This window comes from Oncorhynchus masou, chromosome 30 (genome assembly GCF_036934945.1).
Source record: "Oncorhynchus masou masou isolate Uvic2021 chromosome 30, UVic_Omas_1.1, whole genome shotgun sequence".
NCBI classification, from domain to species: domain Eukaryota; kingdom Metazoa; phylum Chordata; class Actinopteri; order Salmoniformes; family Salmonidae; genus Oncorhynchus; species Oncorhynchus masou.
This window is the reverse complement of record NC_088241.1, coordinates 392,097-412,526: the sequence shown is the minus strand read 5'-3', so window position 1 is coordinate 412,526 and position 20,430 is coordinate 392,097. Positions and strand designations below refer to the sequence as shown.

The 20,430-nt window shown below is 44.8% G+C and overlaps 1 protein-coding gene across 5 annotated transcripts; it reads right to left on the bottom strand.

Moving 5' to 3' along the window:
- Positions 1–441: 441 nt before the first annotated feature.
- Positions 442–20,024, bottom strand: LOC135521723 (epithelial splicing regulatory protein 1-like). Of its 5 annotated transcripts, none has more exons than XM_064947405.1 (15): positions 19,652–20,024; positions 19,208–19,336; positions 18,205–18,321; positions 17,410–17,521; positions 16,426–16,587; positions 16,273–16,327; positions 15,958–16,068; positions 15,728–15,860; positions 13,729–14,091; positions 9,546–9,770; positions 9,109–9,376; positions 5,624–5,801; positions 4,589–4,715; positions 3,636–3,725; positions 442–2,481 (listed from the first exon to the last, which is right to left on the bottom strand). In XM_064947405.1, exons 1-15 carry the CDS (start codon positions 19,781–19,783, stop codon positions 2,353–2,355), a joined length of 2,331 nt encoding a protein of 776 aa, XP_064803477.1. In that variant the 5' UTR covers positions 19,784–20,024; the 3' UTR covers positions 442–2,352. The 5 variants fall into 5 exon arrangements, with proteins under 5 accessions (XP_064803477.1, XP_064803472.1, XP_064803473.1 ...); XM_064947403.1 differs by having other exon boundaries at positions 2,392–2,481; positions 3,599–3,725; XM_064947404.1 differs by having other exon boundaries at positions 2,392–2,481; positions 3,599–3,725; positions 9,121–9,376.
- Positions 20,025–20,430: the final 406 nt, after the last annotated feature.

The window sequence follows — 20,430 nt, the reverse complement described above, 5'->3', positions numbered from 1 at the left end:
CTAACCATGTGTATGTGACAAATAAAATTTGATTTGAGAATGTGGGTGGGGTCGTAGTGTTATACAATGCTAGTTCTGCACTCGGGGTCCTAGTGCTTCTTGTTTTGTCTCTTCCTCTACCCTCATCTCCCTCCATTTTTTACTGCTATAATTATCTCTGTTTCAGGATGACAATAGTACTGTTATAGTGTGAGAAAAGGTGTGAGGTACTGAGTCAGTACACCGTGGCAGGGAGTTCTCAGTCTTCCTCCTCCAGCCACATTCTGTCAACAGCGGCCTCACCTTAGTAGTACGAGAGGTGTGGGAGTGTGTGAACGCAGCAAATCACAGACCCACTCATCATAGGCTCTTCACTCCAATTTGGTCACTTGATTATTGTAATGAATAATGAATTCGCAGCCAGTGCGTTTGATTTGTAAACAATGAGTTTCCCAGACAGGCTTGTTTCACATGTTCTATTTATTAGTGTCAGTGTGGTCACAGGAGAGTTCCCTGGACAGCCAGGGACCCACAGTCACAGCAGACATCAATGTATTACATCATCATAGGCCATTTATAGCTCTACTGTCTAATCTGGCCTTCGTGGGAGTAAAACACACTGGTTGAGTTTCAATATTCTGAATCGCAGGCCTCTCCTTGCCTCCCCTCCTTAGTCTGCACTGATCTGAAAACTCATGATAGATGAGAACAATTCCTTTTATGTCAGTGAAGTAGACTTGAGATGCAGGCACAGTGACATTACAGTAAGGAATCAGAGAGCACAGTGGTAAATCTCCATCACAGTGAGTTGGGACCGAGCTGGGTAAGGCAATAGGAAGTGGTGGAAAAAGTACTCAATTGTCATACTTGAGTAAAAGTGAAGATGACTTAATCGAAAATGACTTTAGTAAAAGTCTAAAAGTATCTGGTTTTAAATGTCCTTAAGTAGAGTGGTGGAAAAAGTACTCAACTGTCGTAAAAAAGTAAATTCATTAACAAACGCAGTATTTTCTTTTCTTGAGTCTGCCAGATCAGAGTCAGTAGGGATTACAACGCGTTATATTGATAGGTGTGTGAATTGGAGCATATTACTGTCCTGCCTGAGCATTCCAAATGTAACTTGTACTTTTGGGTGTCAGGGAAAATGTATGGAGTAGAAAGTACATACTTTTATTTAGGAACGTAGTGGAGTAAAAGTAAAAGTTGTCAAAAATATAAATAGTAAAATAAAGTACAGATACCCCCCAAAAACTACTTAAGTAGTATTTTAAAGTATTTGTACTTAAGTACTTTACACCACTGACAACAGGAATAGTAATCTCCTGGCTCTGGGCTCAGCTTGGCATCACAAACAAAAGGCAAGGGTGGAGTGGAACTAGGCAAACATAAACAGGTTAGATGGGAGGGGTGTGGGAGTGATTCAGCATTTGACTAACTACATGTAACTTTTATGTCAGACACTATGCTGTTGATATAGAGTATAATCTGTATAGTAATCTGATTGGTTAGCAGTGCTTTATATTTTCCATAACATGTAAACATCTGAGTGTAGCTAGCACTACTAACTTCTTCATGCAGGAGGCTTCCTAATACAATGTTCTAGTATTGGATTGTAAAATTATAGAAAGTATAAAGAAATAAAATGTAATATAACGTTTTTTTGACACACAGTATAAAATAAAATATATACATATAGTATCTAGAGAGAGTAGTGCACTATGCACATTCCTCTCTCTCTCACACACACACGCACTTACGCACACATCCACACACTTATACACACACACACATTCACAAGCACTTACACACATACACAAATGCATGCAAGTCATGAAGAAAGGTTCCGATCAATAATTAGTACTAAACGCAGCTCTACTTCTAACAGACGTCTCCTGAAGTGGTTGTAACATCTTAGAACGTCTCTCTAGAAAGCTTTTTAAAAATACTATGTGCAATATAAGACAGAGCTGCTGTTTGGCTGAGGCAAAGCTCTGATATAAAATACATTTCTGCTCTCATGCATATACACTGTATATACCACAAAACTCAAACAGGGGACACACATCAGAGCTGGAGGCCAAGACATTTCCCCACATGTCCTTTGGGGGGGGGGGGGGGGTGCATGCTCACGTGTGTGTTGTGTGATATTGTGGTGCAGGAGTGTTTGTTGTGTGACATTGTGGTGCAGGCAGGTCAAACTTTCGGCACAGTTTAATATCGAGAGCCATATATAAAAAAGGAAATATAACCACTTTTCACTGTGGCCCTCCAGATCTGGGTGAAACCCCAATGTGGCCCTTGGGGTAAAATGAGTTTGACACCCCTGGTATAGTGTGTGGGTAGTGAGTGTCAGTGTGTGGATCTTTGAGCCTTCTACAGCATGTTTAGGTCCAGGTAGTGCCCTCCCTGCTTGGTCAGGAGAGGGGGGAAGGGCATCAGAGCATCACCGCTGCTGGACTGACCAATCATACTGCTCAGTACAGGCAATGCCTCCATAGGACTCTACAGAGAGAGGGAGAGAGGCAGGGAGAGAGGGCGAGGAAGATAAAGAGAGGAAGTGAAAAGAGAGAAAACGTCAGTACAAGGAAAGGAGTCTATGTGTTTTGAAGGTTTCCTTGTCCCAGCACCAGAGGATTCCATCACCGAGTCCACCACCTCCCCACCTGACACCAGTACAGCAGTGATAACACTATCTAGCACACTACAGCGCCCCAGGGAGGAAACGGGAACACACCTTGTAAGGGCTGAGTCAGACAGCACCAGGTAGAAATTGACCATATAGAACAGGTACGGTTCTAGGTTCCACCAGAGAATGTGGTTAGAGCGTTGGGCCAGTAACCAAAATGGTTGCTAGGTCGAATCCCCGAGCTGACAAGGTAAAAATCTGTCATTCTGCCCCTGAACAAGGTGGTTAGCCCACTGTTCCTTGGCCATCATTGTAAATAAGAATTTGTTCTTAACTGACTTACCTAGTTAAATTAAATAAAAATCTGATCCTAGATCTGAGGTTAGGATTGGGTGTGTGGTGTATTCTCATCCTGGAGGTTAGGATTGGGTGTGTGGGATAATCTGATCCTAGATCTGAGGTTAGGATTTGATGTGTGGGATAATCTGATCCTTGGGTTTGTGGGGTAATCTGATCTGCACTGTAAACATATAGATGTCAAGAAGGAAATCAGCTGGAATAGGATTGTGAGTTTTCTCAACAAATATGTTGTTTAACATACTCACAGTCCTATTGCAGCTGGTTGCCACAGATCGAGGATCAGATTATCCAACACACCCCATCCTAACCATAGATCTAGGATCAGGTCCCACCCCCCCACACACACACAAACACACAATCCAAATGTGAACCATCAGGGGGTAGAAGACATCTGATCCTGCACCAGTGGTTGAGGGGGGAACATCTACTCTGTGTCCCGATCAACACAACCTTCTCTGGTGGAACCATCAGCTTTTTTTACAGTGTGGTTTGGGGCATTGCAATCCCCCCTAGCGAGACTCTACCCCGTGACCCCCGAGTAACCCGGAATCTCAAACCACACCCACAACCACATCGTCCCGGAGACGAAGGAAAGGAGAAACACGCCCCATGACCCTGTCAGTCAATCCTTACCTTCCGCCTGCCTAGGACACACCCCTTAAATACACACCCACTCTTTGGGCTGCGTGAGCAGGGTCCGGGAGGGATCGTGATCGTGCATGTTAGCATGAGTGTGCACAAGGCCATCCTCAGTAGCGTACTATAGTGTTGAGGGGGACAGAGACACAGGGGACTGAGACAGAGACAGGCTGGGCTGGGCTGTGTGTTCAGAAGAGTCAGCCTTTACAAGATGATTACTGCTGATTTATCTCCAGTATATAGTATCACCTCAACTTCCAAACTAGTGTTCATTAGCACAGGCTGAACTCACTGGCTATTTCCTAGTGTATCAGTGAGGAGCAGCCTCTTGTAAATCAAGTCCATGCAGGCAGTGAAGATCCACCCAACAGAATGCCTGTGGGTGTTTGTGAGGGAGGGAACAGAACAGGGAGGGTAGACCTGACTAACTTGTTTGATAGCCTCCAGGCAAATACAGTGGATACCTGACAGTATAGTACACTCCTCCATTAGCAGATTTGAATACTTCCTTTGGATCGACCGTGAGACATGAGAGGACACGGCAACACATACTATACCGGTCACATTACACACACACACTTTCTCTAACACACATGAACGTACACACAGTCTTGTATATCTAACCGTGTGGGGACACACAATTCAGTCTCATTCAAAATCCTATTTTTCCTAACCCCTAAACCTATCCTAACCTTAACGTCAAAACCTAACCCCTAACCCTAAAACTAACCCTAGCCCCTAAACCTAAACCTAATTCTAACCCTAACACTAATTCCAACCTTCACCATAAACCTCCTAGAAATAGCGTTTCACCTTGTGGTGACTAACAACATGTTTGTTTACTATTCATGTGGGGACTTAACTTCCCCACAAATATAGTTAAACACATCCAAGTGCACACACACACACACTCGCGCGCATGCACACACACACACACACACACACACACACACACACACACACACACACACACACACTGTTTACCTGGTATCCCTGAATGGTGTTGAGCAGTTCTTTATAGGCGAGGCCATGCATACGGACCACTCCCCCAGGGGAGGGCAGGGGGGTGGGAGAGGGGTAGTACCCTATAGTGTTGGGAGAACCTGGGGGACTGGAGAGAGGGAGGGGGAGAAGAGAGGAGAGAGAGGGTGAGAGGAGAGAGTGAGAAGAGAGGAGAGGGAGGGGGAGAAGAGAGGAGAGAGAGGGTGAGGAGAGAGAGAGGGTAAGAAGAGAGGAGAGAGGTAGAAGAGAGTGCGAATAGAGGAGTGAGAGGGGGAGAAGAAAGGAGAGAGAGAGAGAGAAGAGTGAGAAGAGAGGAGAGAGAGTAAGAAGAGAGTGAGAAGAGAGGAGAGAGAGGGTGAAGAGAGGAGAGAGAGAGGGAGAAGAGAGTGAGAAGAGAGTGTGAGAAGAGAGGGAGAAGAGAGAGGGGGGGAGATATAAGGAGTGAGTTGGAGAGGCCATAACAAACACAGCATTATACATCCTGAAATGCCATGAGTGTGTGTGTGCTTAGAGTCATACAGTAATTATCCGTTAAGGAAAAACCTCACAATTTCACATGTGGAAAATCATGTGAAAATGTGTTTTCTGTAACACTTCATGTGTTTTCACTTGTAGTTTCATGTTATCACATGTTGCTTTACATGTTGTCACATTAACTTCATATAAGATCACATGAAAACGTGCTTTTGGAAAACCTCACGTGTTCACATGTGAACTCCATGTGGTTTTTCCGTCAGGGATATCACATCCAAATGAACTTCAATGCTGAGGGGGAGGGGAGGAGGAAGGGGAGGAGAGAAAGGTCATTGTGGTCTTAGTGCTGTTTGCTCTTCCTTCTGATACCACACTACTGTTCAGTCATTAACTACCCTCGTGTATGTCCCCTCCCTCCCAGCCCCCAAGCCACTTACAGTATATGACTGGATGGTTAATGGGGCTAACAGTTCTTATCTGGGGCACTGATATCATTAACTACCCTTGTGTATGTCCTTCCCCACAACCCGTAATAGTCCTTACCTGGGATAGTATGCAGTGTAGTTCATGTAGAGCTGAGTGCTAGCTGGGTAGTAGGCGTGTCCAGGTCCTAGGGGGCGGGGACTCAGCAGCACCTGCCCAATGGGAGGGAAGAGGCCGGCAGCCTCAGCCGGCAGGATGGAAGGGATGGGTGGGAAGGAGTAGGAGGGAGGAGACAGACCTGGGGAGGGGTGATTGTGGGTGGGGGGGGGGGGGTAGTTAGACAACACGCCAAGGCAAGGACACTGAAAGGACATGTGCCCAACACGGCACACAGGGAACTACAGATCCCCTGGTCCCATCTAAAGATGGCTGCTGAAAGCAGACTACAGTGTGCTTCCCAGTCGTCTACAATGGCAATGTGACATGGTCCGGTCGTAGTTTGTTTCTAAAAGAGGCTTCTGCAACAACGACCCTCCTCAATGAACACCTTTAGTTTCTACAGACGTGTGTTTGGGCTTGACTCCTGACCCCAATAATGACCTCAATATTATATCACCATGACGGTTTTACATTTGAGTCATTTAACAGATGCTCTCATCCAGAGAGGCTTACAGTGTTGAGTGCACACATTTTCATACTGGTCCCCGGTCGGAATCAAAACCCACAACCCTGGAATTGCAAGTGCCATGCTCTACCAACTGAGCTACACGGGACTACACACCAGAGCTCAATGACGAGACATCTCCATCACTACACACCAGAGCTCAATGACGAGACATCTCCATCACTACACACCAGAGCTCAATGACGAGACATCTCCATCACTACACACCAGAGCTCAATGACTAGACATCTCCATCACTACACACCAGAGCTCAATGACGAGACATCTCCATCACTACACACCAGAGCTCAATGACGAGACATCTCCATCACTACACACCAGAGCTCAATGACTAGACATCTCCATCACTACACACCAGAGCTCAATGACGAGACATCTCCATCACTACACACCAGAGCTCAATGACGAGACATCTCCATCACTACACACCAGAGCTCAATGACTAGACATCTCCATCACTACACACCAGAGCTCAATGACTAGACACCACCATCACTACACACCAGAGATCAATGACGAGACATCTCCATCACTACACTCCAGAGCTCAATGACGAGACATCTCCATCACCACACACCAGAGCTCAATGACGAGACATCTCCATCACTACACACCAGAGCTCAATGACGAGACATCTCCATCACTACACACCAGAGCTCAATGACGAGACATCTCCATCACTACACACCAGAGCTCAATGACTAGACATCTCCATCACTACACACCAGAGCTCAATGACTAGACACCACCATCAGTACACACCAGAGCTCAATGACGAGACATCTCCATCACTACACTCCAGAGCTCAATGACTAGACATCTCCATCACTACACTCCAGAGCTCAATGACGAGACATCTCCATCACTACACACCAGAGCTCAATGACGAGACATCTCCATCACTACACTCCAGAGCTCAATGACGAGACATCTCCATCACTACACTCCAGAGCTCAATGACGAGACATCTCCATCACTACACTCCAGAGCTCAATGACGAGACATCTCCATCACTACACTCCAGAGCTCAATGACGAGACATCTCCATCACTACACACCAGAGCTCAATGACGAGACATCTCCATCACTACACACCAGAGCTCAATGACTAGACATCTCCATCACTACACACCAGAGCTCAATGACGAGACATCTCCATCACTACACACCAGAGCTCAATGACTAGACATCTCCATCACTACACACCAGAGCTCAATGACGAGACATCTCCATCACTACACACCAGAGCTCAATGACGAGACATCTCCATCACTACACTCCAGAGCTCAATGACTAGACATCTCCATCACTACACTCCAGAGCTCAATGACGAGACATCTCCATCACTACACACCAGAGCTCAATGACGAGACATCTCCATCACTACACTCCAGAGCTCAATGACGAGACATCTCCATCATTACACACCAGAGCTCAATGACTAGACACCACCATCAGTACACACCAGAGCTCAATGACGAGACATCTCCATCACTACACTCCAGAGCTCAATGACTAGACATCTCCATCACTACACTCCAGAGCTCAATGACGAGACATCTCCATCACTACACACCAGAGCTCAATGACGAGACATCTCCATCACTACACTCCAGAGCTCAATGACGAGACATCTCCATCACTACACTCCAGAGCTCAATGACGAGACATCTCCATCACTACACACCAGAGCTCAATGACTAGACACCACCATCACTACACACCAGAGCTCAATGACTAGACATCTCCATCACTACACACCCGAGCTCAATGACTAGACATCTCCATCAGTACACACCCGAGCTCAATGACTAGACATCTCCATCACTACACTCCAGAGCTTAATGACTAGACATCACCATCACTACACTCCAGAGCTCAATGACTAGACACCACCATCACTACACACCAGAGCTCAATGACTAGACATCTCCATCACTACACACCAGAGCTCAATGACGAGACATCTCCATCACTACACACCAGAGCTCAATGACTAGACATCTCCATCACTACACACCAGAGCTCAATGACGAGACATCTCCATCACTACACACCAGAGCTCAATGACTAGACACCACCATCACTACACACCAGAGCTCAATGACTAGACATCTCCATCACTACACACCCGAGCTCAATGACTAGACATCTCCATCAGTACACACCCGAGCTCAATGACTAGACATCTCCATCACTACACTCCAGAGCTTAATGACTAGACATCACCATCACTACACTCCAGAGCTCAATGACTAGACATCTCCATCACTACACTCCAGAGCTCAATGACTAGACATCACCATCAGTACACACCAGAGCTCAATGACTAGACATCTCCATCACTACACACCAGAGCTCAGCTCCACCCACCTCTCCCACTGCCCCACTGATTGGACACACTCCGACTGAAAGACTCAAGCCCAATCCTAAATCAATCCTGAGTCCCTCCCTTCAACTCACTTTTGTAATATTGCTTACACACCTATCCAATACTTCCAGTACATTGGGATCCATTTGGAATTGGGCAAGAGGCCTCACACATACCAAGCACACATAAACCATTGGAACACACTATTTTTTAATCAGAGTGTGTGAAGAAGATGTTTTCATTGAACAGTCAGTGAACTACAGATTTCTCCCCGCATGCAAATTCACCAAAATCACACAGAATATTCCCAAACCACAAGGGGTAAGACACACAAACACTCACACACACACCCCAGGTTCCTACCCCTCTGGTCAGGTCAGACGCTCCTACCCTCCCAGAGTTCTAGATCAGAGAGAACCCAGACAGAAAAGAAGACAGGGGGCAAGATTTAACCTCTGACCTCTATCCCCTCACCCTTTCCTGCCCCCTGGTCTGTGGCAGCCCACCTACCCTGCGGTCCCGGAGCGCCCAGCTCCCAGCAGCACTTACGTCTGGACTTACATGGCGGCGGGCTGAGCCCTGTCCCACTCCTGGTCCGGGTGTGTGTGTGAATGTGTGTGTGTGAGAGGGAGCCTCCCATCAACACCAGACCCATCTCTTCAGCGCTACAGGGGAACACCTCCACATAGCGGCTGTTAACCCCTCGCTTGCCAGCCTGGCCCGGACCAGACATCACCTGCTTGTGGACCCGCTGGGAGGCAGAGAAAGCCCGCTCTGCTGAACGCATCTGGATGAAACAGTCCCCTGACGGACGACCCTATGGAGATACACACACAAAGCAGGGTAACTTTAGTATCAGTATGCATAGTGTGTGTGTGTGTGTGTGTGTGTGTGTGTGTGTGTGTGTGCGTGCGTGCGTGCGTGCGTGCGTGCGTGCGTGCGTGCGTGTGTGTGTGCGTGAGCAGGCTTATATAGTGTGTACCTACCTGTTGGTTGACCACCATGTGTACTCCGTGTGGTCTGATGTCGTGTGTGTATTCTCCAAGGAAGGCCAGTATGTCCTCTATGGTGGCGGTGTAGGGCAGCCCCCTCAGCCTGAGGCAGTCCCTCACACCACCAGGAGAGGGCAACAGAGACACAGAGGGCAACATTGACACCAGGGGGGCTGGAGCCACGGGGATCAGAGGGGCTGACGTGTACCTGTTCAACACCTACACACACAGAGAGAGTTATACGGTTAGATGGTTATAAGTGCTGGTTCAGCAACAACATACACACATAAACAAGCATATTCTCTCTGGAGTTCCTGGTTTTAATCTGGCAGGGGTATTCCGATTAAGTGTGTGTAGGTGTGTGTGTGTGTCTGTATTGAAAAGATGTGTGTGTGTATGTGTGTTGACAGTAGGGATCTGGCTGGTTGCCAACAGGATATCACAATGTTTACCGTCCTGGAGAAGAACTGTAACCCAGCCCCCTCAGGGTCACTCACTACCACTGAACTCTGACCTCTTGACCTTTCAACTTCAGACATCTAAAACCACTAGAACATTTAAACCTGTACTGTGAAGGAGTCTGAAACCACTAGAACATTTAAACCTGTACTGTGAAGGAGTCTGAAACCACTAGAACATTTAAACCTGTACTGTGTCGGAGTCTGAAACCACTAGAACATTTAAACCTGTACTGTGAAGGAGTCTGAAACCACTAGAACATTTAAACCTGTACTGTGTCGGAGTCTGAAACCACTAGAACATTTAAACCTGTACTGTGTCGGAGTCTGAAACCACTAGAACATTTAAACCTGTACTATGAAGGAGTCTGAAACCACTAGAACATTTAAACCTGTACTGTGAAGGAGTCTGAAACCACTAGAACATTTAAACCTGTACTGTGTAGGAGTCTGAAACCACTAGAACATTTAAACCTGTACTGTGTCGGAGTCTGAAACCACTAGAACATTTAAACCTGTACTGTGAAGGAGTCTGAAACCACTAGAACATTTAAACCTGTACTGTGAAGGAGTCTGAAACCACTAGAACATTTAAACCTGTACTGTGAAGGAGTCTGAAACCACTAGAACATTTAAACCTGTACTGTGTCGGAGTCTGAAACCACTAGAACATATAAACCTGTACTGTGTCGGAGTCTGAAACCACTAGAACATTTAAACCTGTACTGTGTCGGAGTCTGAAACCACTAGAACATTTAAACCTGTAATGTGAAGGAGTCTGAAACCACTAGAACATATAAACCTGTACTGTGAAGGAGTCTGAAACCACTAGAACATTTAAACCTGTACTGTGAAGGAGTCTGAAACCACTAGAACATTTAAACCTGTACTGTGAAGGAGTCTGAAACCACTAGAACATTTAAACCTGTACTGTGTCGGAGTCTGAAACCACTAGAACATATAAACCTGTACTGTGTCGGAGTCTGAAACCACTAGAACATATAAACCTGTACTGTGTAGGAGTCTAAAATCACTAGAACATTTAAACCTGTACTGTGAAGGAGTCTAAAACCACTAGAACATTTAAACCTGTACTGTGAAGGAGTCTGAAACCACTAGAACATATAAACCTGTACTGTGTCGGAGTCTGAAACCACTAGAACATATAAACCTGTACTGTGAAGGAGTCTGAAACCACTAGAACATTTAAACCTGTACTGTGTCGGAGTCTGAAACCACTAGAACATATAAACCTGTACTGTGTCGGAGTCTGAAACCACTAGAACATATAAACCTGTACTGTGAAGGAGTCTGAAACCACTAGAACATTTAAACCTGTACTGTGAAGGAGTCTGAAACCACTAGAACATTTAAACCTGTACTGTGAAGGAGTCTGAAACCACTAGAACATATAAACCTGTACTGTGAAGGAGTCTGAAACCACTAGAACATTTAAACCTGTACTGTGTCGGAGTCTGAAACCACTAGAACATATAAACCTGTACTGTGTCGGAGTCTGAAACCACTAGAACATATAAACCTGTACTGTGAAGGAGTCTGAAACCACTAGAACATTTAAACCTGTACTGTGAAGGAGTCTGAAACCACTAGAACATTTAAACCTGTACTGTGAAGGAGTCTGAAACCACTAGAACATTTAAACCTGTACTGTGAAGGAGTCTGAAACCACTAGAACATATAAACCTGTACTGTGAAGGAGTCTGAAACCACTAGAACATTTAAACCTGTACTGTGAAGGAGTCTGAAACCACTAGAACATATAAACCTGTACTGTGTCGGAGTCTGAAACCACTAGAACATTTAAACCTGTACTGTGTCGGAGTCTGAAACCACTAGAACATTTAAACCTGTACTGTGAAGGAGTCTGAAACCACTAGAACATTTAAACCTGTACTGTGTCGGAGTCTGAAACCACTAGAACATTTAAACCTGTACTGTGTCGGAGTCTGAAACCACTAGAACATTTAAACCTGTACTGTGTCGGAGTCTGAAACCACTAGAACATTTAAACCTGTACTGTGTCGGAGTCTGAAACCACTAGAACATTTAAACCTGTACTGTGAAGGAGTCTGAAACCACTAGAACATTTAAACCTGTACTGTGAAGGAGTCTGAAACCACTAGAACATTTAAACCTGTACTGTGAAGGAGTCTGAAACCACTAGAACATTTAAACCTGTACTGTGAAGGAGTCTGAAACCACTAGAACATTTAAACCTGTACTGTGAAGGAGTCTGAAACCACTAGAACATTTAAACCTGTACTGTGAAGGAGTCTGAAACCACTAGAACATATAAACCTGTACTGTGAAGGAGTCTAAAACCACTAGAACATTTAAACCTGTACTGTGAAGGAGTCTAAGTGCATGGGAATGTTACTACACTGAGAGCTGAGACACCTGCTTATCAATGAATAGGGCTATTAAGACTACGAGAGGTGAGGTGAGGTGAGGTGTGTATGTGTATGTGTATGTGTATGTGTATGTGTATGTGTATGTGTAAGTGTAAGTGTAAGTGTATGTGTGTGTGTGTGTGTGTGTGTGTGTGTGTGTGTGTGTGTGTGTGTGTGTGTGTGTGTGTGTGTGTGTGTGTGTGTGTGTGTGTGTGTGTGTGTGTGTGTGTATTAGGAGGGTAATCTTTCACAGACCAGATCATTTAAGTGTTTGCTCAACAAACCTCCCATTAACTGCGCACACACACACACACAGCCACACACACACTGACACACAGCCACACACACACAGCCTCACACACAGCCACACACACACACACACACACACACACACACACACACACACACACACACACACACACACAGCCACAAACTGACACACACACACACACAGACACACACACACAGACACACACATAAACACACACACACTCGCTCATCCAGTTGTTAATTAGAGTAAATGCCTGTGTTCTATTGAAGCTCTGTGTCACACCCTTAAACCTTTAAATCCTCTGCTTAGGTTTCCTACAGAAACCCCCACAAGGACTATACCAACACACACACACACCAACACACACATGCACGCACACTCCCTCCCTCTCTCTTTCTACCTGTTGCACCTTAGCAGACAGACAAACACACCCTTCCCCCAAAACACAGACACACACGTTCCACCTCAACAGACAGACGTACATCCCTCCTCCAACACACAGACAATCCTTGACGCACCTTAACAGACAGACAAACCCTCCCCCTCTTCATACCTGTTGCACCTTAACAGACAGACAAACCCTCCCCCTCTACATACCTGTTGCACCTTAACAGACAGACACACCCTCCCCCTCTTCATACCTGTTGCACCTTAACAGACAGACAAACCCTCCCCCTCTTCATACCTGTTGCACCTTAACAGACAGACAAACCCTCCCCCTCTTCATACCTGTTGCACCTTAACAGACAGACAAACCCTCCCCCTCTTCATACCTGTTGCACCTTAACAGACAGACAAACCCTCCCCCTCTTCATACCTGTTGCACCTTAACAGACAGACAAACCCTCCCCCTCTTCATACCTGTTGCACCTTAACAGACAGACAAACCCTCCCCCTCTTCATACCTGTTGCACCTTAACAGACAGACAAACCCTCCCCCTCTTCATACCTGTTGCACCTTAACAGACAGACAAACCCTCCCCCTCTTCATACCTGTTGCACCTTAACAGACAGACAAACCCTCCCCCTCTTCATACCTGTTGCACCTCAGCGGCGGTGCTCTTGAACAGCTCAATGTATCTCTTTCCCAGGATGTCTTTGTGCTTCCTGAGAGCGCACTGAGCATGCTCCTCACTGGCGAATAGGACAAAGGCGTCGCCTGTCGGCCTTCCATCAGGGAAACGCACAAATAGGATGCCATCCTTGTCACCACTGACAGGACACGCCTCTTTAGGCCCCTCCCCCTGGGAGAAGAAGGCCAACACCTGGTCAGGTGTGGCGGTGAAGGGAAGACCTCTCATCCTGACAATCACCTGGTCCTCGCGAGACAGAAACAACGCCACCTCACTGGAGGTACCACCTGCTATCTTAAGGAAGTCTTCTCCTGTTGCCTTGTACACCTGCAGCAGAAAAGACATGGCATTAACTCCTGCTCTTTGTGCTCCAGCTGTTATTTACAGGCTATGTTTACTTATTTACTGGTGTTGTTAGTATCTGAGCCACACCATAGATAGAGTTAGTAAAAGGTTGATAACAGGTTATTAACAGGTCACCTCTATGTATCGTTGGTTAGTGTTAGGGTTAGTAAAAGGTTGATTATAGGTTATTAACAGGTCACCTCTATGTATCGTTGGTTAGTGTTAGGGTTAGTAAAAGGTTGATTATAGGTTATTAACAGGTCACCTCTATGTATCGTTGGTTAGTGTTAGGGTTAGTAAAAGGTTGATTATAGGTTATTAACAGGTCACCTCTATGTATCGTTGGTTAGTGGTAGGGTTAGTTAAAGGTTGAAAATAGGTTATTAACAGGTAACCTCTATGTATCGATGGTTAGGGTTAGTAAAAGGTTGAAAATAGGTTATTAACAGGCTACCTCTATGTATCGTTGGTTAGTGTTAGGGTTAGTAATAGGTTGATAATAGGTTATTACCAGGTTACCTCTATGTACCGTTGGTTAGTGTTAGGGTTAGTAATAGGTTGATAATAGGTTATTAACAGGTTACCTCTATGTACCGTTGGTTAGTGGTAGGGTTAGTAATAGGTTATTAACAGGTTACCTCTATGTACCGTTGGTTAGGGTTATGGTCAGTAATAGGTTATTAACAGGTTACCTCTATGTACAGTTGGTTAGGGTTATGGTCAGTAATAGGTTATTAACAGGTTACCTCTATGTACAGTTGGTTAGGGTTATAGTCAGTAATAGGTTATTAACAGGTTACCTCTATGTACAGTTGGTTAGGGTTAGTAATAGGTTGATAATAGGTTATTAACAGGTTACCTCTATGTACAGTTGGTTAGGGTTATGGTCAGTAATAGGTTATTAACAGGTTACCTCTATGTACAGTTGGTTAGGGTTATGGTCAGTAATAGGTTATTAACAGGTTACCTCTATGTACAGTTGGTTAGGGTTATAGTCAGTAATAGGTTATTAACAGGTTACCTCTATGTACAGTTGGTTAGGGTTATGGTCAGTAATAGGTTATTAACAGGTTACCTCTATGTACAGTTGTTTAGGGTTATGGTCAGTAATAGGTTATTAACAGGTTACCTCTATGTACAGTTGTTTAGGGTTATGGTCAGTAATAGGTTATTAACAGGTTACCTCTATGTACAGTTGGTTAGGGTTATGGTCAGTAATTGGTTATTAACAGGTTACCTCTATTTACAGTTGGTTAGGGTTAGTAATAGGTTGATAATAGGTTATGAACAGGTTACCTCTATGTACAGCTGGTTAGGGTTAGTAATAGGTTATTAACAGTTTACCTCTATGTACTGTTGGTTAGGGTTAGTAATAGGTTATTAACAGGTTACCTCTATGTACTGTTGGTTAGGGTTAGTAATAGGTTATTAACAGGTTATGTCTATGTACCATTGGTTAGGGTTAGGGTTAGTAATAGGTTATTAACGGATGACCTCTATGTATCGATGGTTAGGGTTAGTAATAGGTTGATAATAGGTTATTAACAGATGACCTCTATGTATCGATGGTTAGGGTGAGGGTTAGTAATAGGTTGATAATAGGTTATTAACAGATGACCTCTATGTATCTGTTGCCCATGTGGTGTTTGTGTCTCTGCAGGGCCATGTCTCTGTGCTCTTCACTGATGAAGCGGACCATAGCCTCTCCGTTCCTCCGACCCTGGGCGTTCAGACACAATGCAGCACCACCTCTGGACAACACATATTAAAACAATTTCAATACACTACACACCATCATAACAGCAATGAGTCAAACACAGCACACCACTAGACACTGAACACACATACTTGGCAATGTTGAGTCCTCTGAAGAAGCGAGCGATGTCCTGGTCAGATGACTGCCACGGCAACCCCCTCGCTCTGATCACTGTGTTGTCACACACACGCTCCATCTTACTGCTACACACACGCGCGCACACGGACACACACACACCAGTTAGCATCAAATCACTCACCCGCTCCATCCAACTATGTAAGAACACCAATGAATAGTGTCTTATCATTTACATTTACATTTAAGTCATTTAGCAGACGCTCTTATCCAGAGCGACTTACAAATTATCATCTACCTTACTGCTAATCTATTTTAACGAGTCTAGTTACCAAGTGCCACTTTCAAACTTCTCAGTAACTCTCTCTGGATTTGAGAATGTGTGACCTACAACAAACAGAAGACCAGAGCAGAAGTCAAAGATAAGCAACAACGACAACATTGTGACAAAAGTCAGAGTTTGTTTAAGTTAGTGTGTCACTCACATAAGGGTTCCAATAGCAGGGCTAGAACGATGTTGGCCATGGTCTGGACCTGCAGTGCTGCTGTGACTGGTGACGACATGGCCGTCGGATCCAACACAGCAGTTGGATCCAGTACGGTCGGCGGCTCCAATATGGCGACTGGCTCCACAGTTACACTGAGAGCTGAGGAAACCGTGGTCAAGGAGAAAACTACAGGAGAGGAGCAAGCAAAGTGTGTGTGCATGTGTGTGTGTGTTAGTCCTGCTTCCTGGTAGGTGTGTAGGCTGGTCCTGTTGGCTCAACATACAGCATGTTCCTCTTGGAGCTACAGTGAGATACGTCAATTGTGTCTCTATTTGCATTTCAAAACCTCTAGTCCCACAGCCAACACCCTGAGGCCTGCAGACACCTCCCCCATGGGAGTGTGTTAGTATCACACACACTCTCGTGCTCTCTCTCTCACAACCACACACACGCGTGTGCGAGCACACACACACACACATGCACTAACGGCATGAAGCTACACTACAGAAGCAGGGTTCATGCAAAGCTGTAAAATTAACCAAGTGTCATTTCTGTGAGTGTCATTGCTTTGAGTGTCATTGCTGTGAGTGTCTTTGCTGTGAGTGTCTTTGCTGTGAGTGTCTTTGCTGTGAGTGCCTTTGCTGTGAGTGTCATGGCTGTGAATGTCTTTGCTGTGAGTGTCTTTGCTGTGAATGCCATTGCTGTGAGTGTCATTGCTGTGAGTGTCATTGCTGTGAGTGTCATTGCTGTGAGTGTCATTACTGTGAGTGCCATTGCTGTGAGTGTCATTGCTGTGAGTGTCATTGCTGTGAGTGCCATTGCTGTGAGTGTCATTGCTGTGAGTGTCTTTGCTGTGAGTGCCATTGCTGTGAGTGTCATTGCTGTGAGTGTCATTGCTGTGAGTGTCATTGCTGTGAGTGCCATTGCTGTGAGTGTCATTGCTGTGAGTGCCATTGCTGTGTTTCTCAGTTGTAAGGATACATTCTGCCATGTACTGCACCTCCAGGCTCTTGGTGTCTGCAGAGGGGAAGTGCTTCCTGAACTCTTTCCTCAGGTCAAAAAAGGAGTTGAAACATTCTGGCAGTGCCAGGTTCTGCCGAGGAAGACAACTGCAGACATTACACACTGGACGTCAAGTCAACGTCTATTCCAAGTTGGTTCAACGTAATTCTATTGAAATGACGTAGAGACAACGTTGATTCAACCAGTGTGTGCCCAGTGGGTAAAGTCACATACATTAACCCAGGGGACCTGAATGTGGCATATGCTTGGATCACCAGAGTTTGAGTCTTGCACGGACCAAATATACTGTAGTATGTTCCTTTAAAAACGTTCTGACCATATTGTTATTGATTGAACAGTAGAGAGGAGGAAGAGAACATGTGCAGCCTACCATTGACATCTGTTAGGTGTTGGGTCGTATCAGGAGCTAAACTGTCTGTTTACTACCCTCATGTACATATTTACTCATGTCAATAAAGTTAGGTTCCCCATGGGTCTGTATATCATACTAGATGTGAGGGGGAGGGGGACTCAAGATGTAATAGGAGAACGGTGTGTGTGTGTGTGTGCGTATGTGTGTGTGTGTGTGCGCACGTTCATGTTCAAACAAAGCCAATAGAATATGTCAAGACAACCTCCCATTTCAACATCATGTAGAGCAGGATCTTGACAAAACATTTGACATAACACATTTCTTTATGGTTCTGTGAACACCACACTCTTCTGCTGGCGGTAATTGTGCTCCCCGCCCGCCCTGCCAGCCTGTACCCTTACCTTGCCCGCAGCTTCGGGGTGGAGCACCTGGCGAATGTGGAGCTGCCCGTCCGTACACACACACACTGACGTGCCCGCGCCCAAGCTGTTCACCTCATTGGTCAATCTCAGATGGAACTATTCATAACATAGGAAGAGAACAGCTACAATGTAAACTCTTTAAATCAAGATCAGATAATACATCTGTAATAAGCAATTACAGAACAACTCACTGGTAATATTGAAAATCCACTAACATTTTATTGGTTAAAAGTGTGATCATTATTCTGGTGATGATGAATAACAATGCAGCCATTTATAATCTCATTATTCAGCAAGCGCCATAACATTGACCACAGTATAGAATTTCATCCAATGAGTTATAACTGTTTCCTACTGACTAATAAACAACCTATTAATGCTGTTTATAGACTATTTAAACTGAGTCGACCTTAATGGAAAGTATTACCATGAAGACAAAATATTTACAAAAACATCCAAATATAGGCTTACAAATTACTGCTTGTGATAAAGTCCAACTTGAATGGCTTGTTGTTACTTTCAAGTGGCTGGAAACGATTTGTGAGGTGATGTCATCGATGTTTGTGTGTGTATGTCTGTCTATTGTCTTTTGTCTATGTATGGTTTATATTTTTGGTTTCAGAGAACAAGCACTTTAATTGCTGCTAAGAGTCATTATGCAAATTGGGTGGTCATTTGCATTACTAAGCTCTAAAGATCCACACCTTCTCATCACTCAATGGACTTTTACAACTATCCCTCAGGCTGTCAAGTAAAATGCCATCAAATATATAGGGATCAAAAACGCTGATTCATTATTAGCCAATTATAATTAGATATCCCAGGATCAAGGCCTAAATAATCAATCAATTGTTATAAAACTCCAATCAATGCATCGGTGCCCCTGATTTCAAGTGAAGGACGAATGGATGGTAAAGCAGAATATGATGAGTTCAAAAATGTATTTCATAAAAAATCACGAGACAACAGATACCGTCTGTACCTGGTTTATCGCGTTCTCCAAGCCTGTGACTGTAGAGACAGACTCCTCGCTGTCCTCTCTCTCCCCCAGACAATCTTCTGTAAGGTCCGAGTGATCAGGCCTTATTAACACCTCATTCACCTTTCCCAACTGGACCAGAGAGAAAACACACACACTTCAGTACATTTAAAATAACAATGTGTACACTTAAAAAACACACTTTAATATACAGAATGGAGTAGCCGATTTATGGCACACTTATGATCAGTTTTGTCATTAGACCTCATAAACAGAAGAAAGGTGGTCGTCTATTAAACCAAATAGGGCACATTGACGCAGAGAGCATTCTGGTTATGCTCGATGAATACTTTGACTTTCTATAGATGACCCCATCTATCTCCTCCTGAAAAACATAGTCATTATCATATTCTCTTAATAAAGAAAGGAAAATATTTTAAAGATGACCTTTTTGTTCTTCAAGTCCACGAGCTGCCACACCAACTGCTCGAGCTCCGTCTCGTCCGAACCCAAGAGGTCTCCGCTCACGCCAGATGTGGTGGTGAACAACACCGCCAGGTAGTCTACCTGAGCCGTCATTTTCAGGATAAATACAAAAATAAACTACTCTAATTACACCCAAAGTAATGGAAAATAACCTACAGCTGCACCCAGAACAGTATAGAACCCAAAGAATCCAGCCACACACACCCAGACACCTATGCGCAAAGGTGTGATCAGCAACTCCAGAAATTTTTAGTTGCTTCTTGATTGCTTGATAATCTATGCAAAATCCCCCGCACACCTCATCGCAGTGTAATGGCTGAATGTTCCCTTTTTGTGATGCACCTACCTGTGTGCGCTGCGGACCACGTGACCCAGGTTGCTACCTGCATTGGGCCTATTCATTACGCCGATTCTGTTGCAAAGCGCTTCTTAAACGGAAGCAAACGGGACGAAACGGAGAGGGACCTACCTGCATTTGTCCAATAGAAACTCTTGTTTCCTCTGTGCTTTCGTTTGGTTCTTAACCTGTAAACGGTTTCCGTAATGAATATACCCCTTCTCTTTCTGAGTGCTGTCCCTATTGGTGCTTTCAAACAAGGACGTGGCACGGCATCGCGACAAACCCATCGGCCCAATCTGAACAACATACTTGAGAAGAACAACAATCTCATATACTAGCCTACAAACGGACCATTGCCTAGTTTAAAAAAAAATCTCTATTCATGAGTAGGCGAGTGCAT